The 2,093-nt window shown below is 54.4% G+C and overlaps 1 protein-coding gene across 1 annotated transcript in view; it reads left to right on the forward strand.

The window, feature by feature from the left end:
* NUP210 (nucleoporin 210kDa) overlaps nucleotides 1–2,093 on the forward strand; it is a 115,390-nt gene that overhangs the window by 110,126 nt on the left and 3,171 nt on the right. The window contains exon 38 of the mRNA XM_015566043.1: nucleotides 685–901. Coding sequence (XP_015421529.1) covers nucleotides 685–901 — 217 coding nt within the window. The remainder of the gene's footprint in view (nucleotides 1–684; nucleotides 902–2,093) is intronic.

A 2,093-nucleotide genomic window follows, 5' to 3' on the forward strand; every position in this document is an offset into this window, starting at 1 on the left:
TTCCCCAATGAGAAGTTAAGTGTGCGAGAGCGGCACTTGGCACAGGGCCCCTAACACAGAGACGGTGCTCAGTGAACAGTTAATATATTGAATGAATGGGTTCAGTGCCTGAAGGCTGCTGACCTTGGCAGGAATAAATGTCCTAATTCATAACCTGTCACTGACTCACATACAACTGGGGACAAGTCTCTATCTCTGGGCCTCAATTTCCCCGACTGCTGAATGGTGGGTAAATGTCCTAAAGTTCAGCGGGTGGGAGGAGGCAGGGGGATGTGTGAGGGTGTTGGCTTCTCTGCCTGCTCCTTCTCATCTCAGGGCAGCCAACATGGCTGAGTCGAGAGAGGCAGGGCTGAGTGCGTTGTTCATGGTGGGTCTGCTGAGCCCTGGGATTGAGCTCCTGGGAATCCACCATTATTTGAGCTCCAGACTACTTCCCTTGAAAGTTTGTGTTTGGTGGGTGTTCATGTCAGTTTGGCATGTTTAAACGAGAACTTGACTGGAATTCAGTGATGAGGACCTGTCCTTTCCTTACAAACAGCACGAGTGTCTACAGTGTGCTCTTCCCTAGCTTGGCAGGTGGTGTGCTCTCAGGAGTGCCCAGCCTGCGGGAGCTGGGCAGGGTCCCCACCTCCAGCTTTACAGGAGCAGTGAGGTGCTTCCCTCCCACCCTGACATCTCTCCCAGGTGAAATCGGGATCCCCAGCAGTGCTGGTCTTCGAGAAGGAGAAGTCTGTGGGGCTGCCCAGCTCTGTTACATACACAGTTGGCATCTCAGACCCTGCGGCTGGCAGCCAGGGACCTCTGTCTACTACTCTGACCTTCTCCAGTCCTATGACGAGCCAAGCTGTCACCATCCCAGTGACCGTAGCCTTTGTGATGGATCGCCGAGGGCCTGGCCCCTGTGAGTCATGGGACCATAGCTGGGACGGACCTGGGTGTGGAGAGATAGACTGGAGTTGCCCTGGGTGTTAGTGGAAACCTGAAAGAGGGGGAACTGGAGGAATAAAAATACAGAATGTCCCACAAAGTGAAAGTCGTCCATTCAGGTGGTCATGCACACTGTGCTTCCCACAGTCCATTCTCCACACAGCGGCCAGAGGGAGCCCGTTAAAATGTGATTGGATTGCACCCTTCCTACACTCAGCGTTCTGCCATGACTCCCATCTCCTTGGGAGATAAAGCCCAAGTCCCTCCAAGGTCCCCAAGGGCCTCACATGGCCTGCCCTTTTGACCCATTTATGACTCATTTCCCTTTGTGCACCCTGCTCCAGCCAGACTGACCTCCTTCCTGTTTTTGGAACATGTGCAGCTCCCAACTAGAGCCCGTGGCATTTGCTGTTTCTTCACTGTAGGATGTGTTTTCCCCTTGGCCAAAACCCCCACCTTCTTTAAAGCTTTCCTCCAATGGCACCTTCTCCTAGAATCTGAACATCAACCCTCACTCCAAACACCGCATGCTTTCTCAGCACCGCTGTCAGCTGCCAGCCCGCACAGTAGCTGGCGCCATTGAGTGTAGTGATTGCTGCCCGTCTCCTCCACTGGAAGTTAAGTATGTGAGGACAGCACTTAGAACAGGCATAGACAGTTAGGGTGCTCATTAGCGAACATATTTGTTAAGTCTGCACCTGTTGTGTTCCAGAGCCCATGCTGGCAGATGCCTGAAAAGCGCTCCCCCTCCCTCTCCCAACCCCAGTAGAGAGGCATGGATCCCAACTACAGAAACGAGGGAATGTTTCTAGAGATGTGGCTGCAGATGGGGCAGCACACAGGGGCAGTTTCCCCTCTGCTGGGAGGAGCTGCAGGTCAAAGGGCTGCTTCAGCTAAGTCTGGAAGGATGAGTGGCCGGGGGTGGGCGATGTAGTCAGAGACCCTGGGGCCACGTGCAGGCTTTGGGGCAGAAGTCTCAGCTCTGAGAGCAGTGGGGTCCCTGTAAAGGACCTTTGCCCCTGACCTCCCTCCACTGCTGTGGTGCTAACTCACTTCTTGGCATTTTCAGCACTGCCCTGCGTTTTGGGGCAGCATGGCTGATCCTGGGCAGCCCATGCCCCCCTAACTCTCCTAGACAGGCCTGTTGTACCCTCAGCTTTCCTGCT

This window comes from Myotis davidii, unplaced genomic scaffold (genome assembly GCF_000327345.1).
Source record: "Myotis davidii unplaced genomic scaffold, ASM32734v1 scaffold282, whole genome shotgun sequence".
Taxonomy (NCBI): domain Eukaryota; kingdom Metazoa; phylum Chordata; class Mammalia; order Chiroptera; family Vespertilionidae; genus Myotis; species Myotis davidii.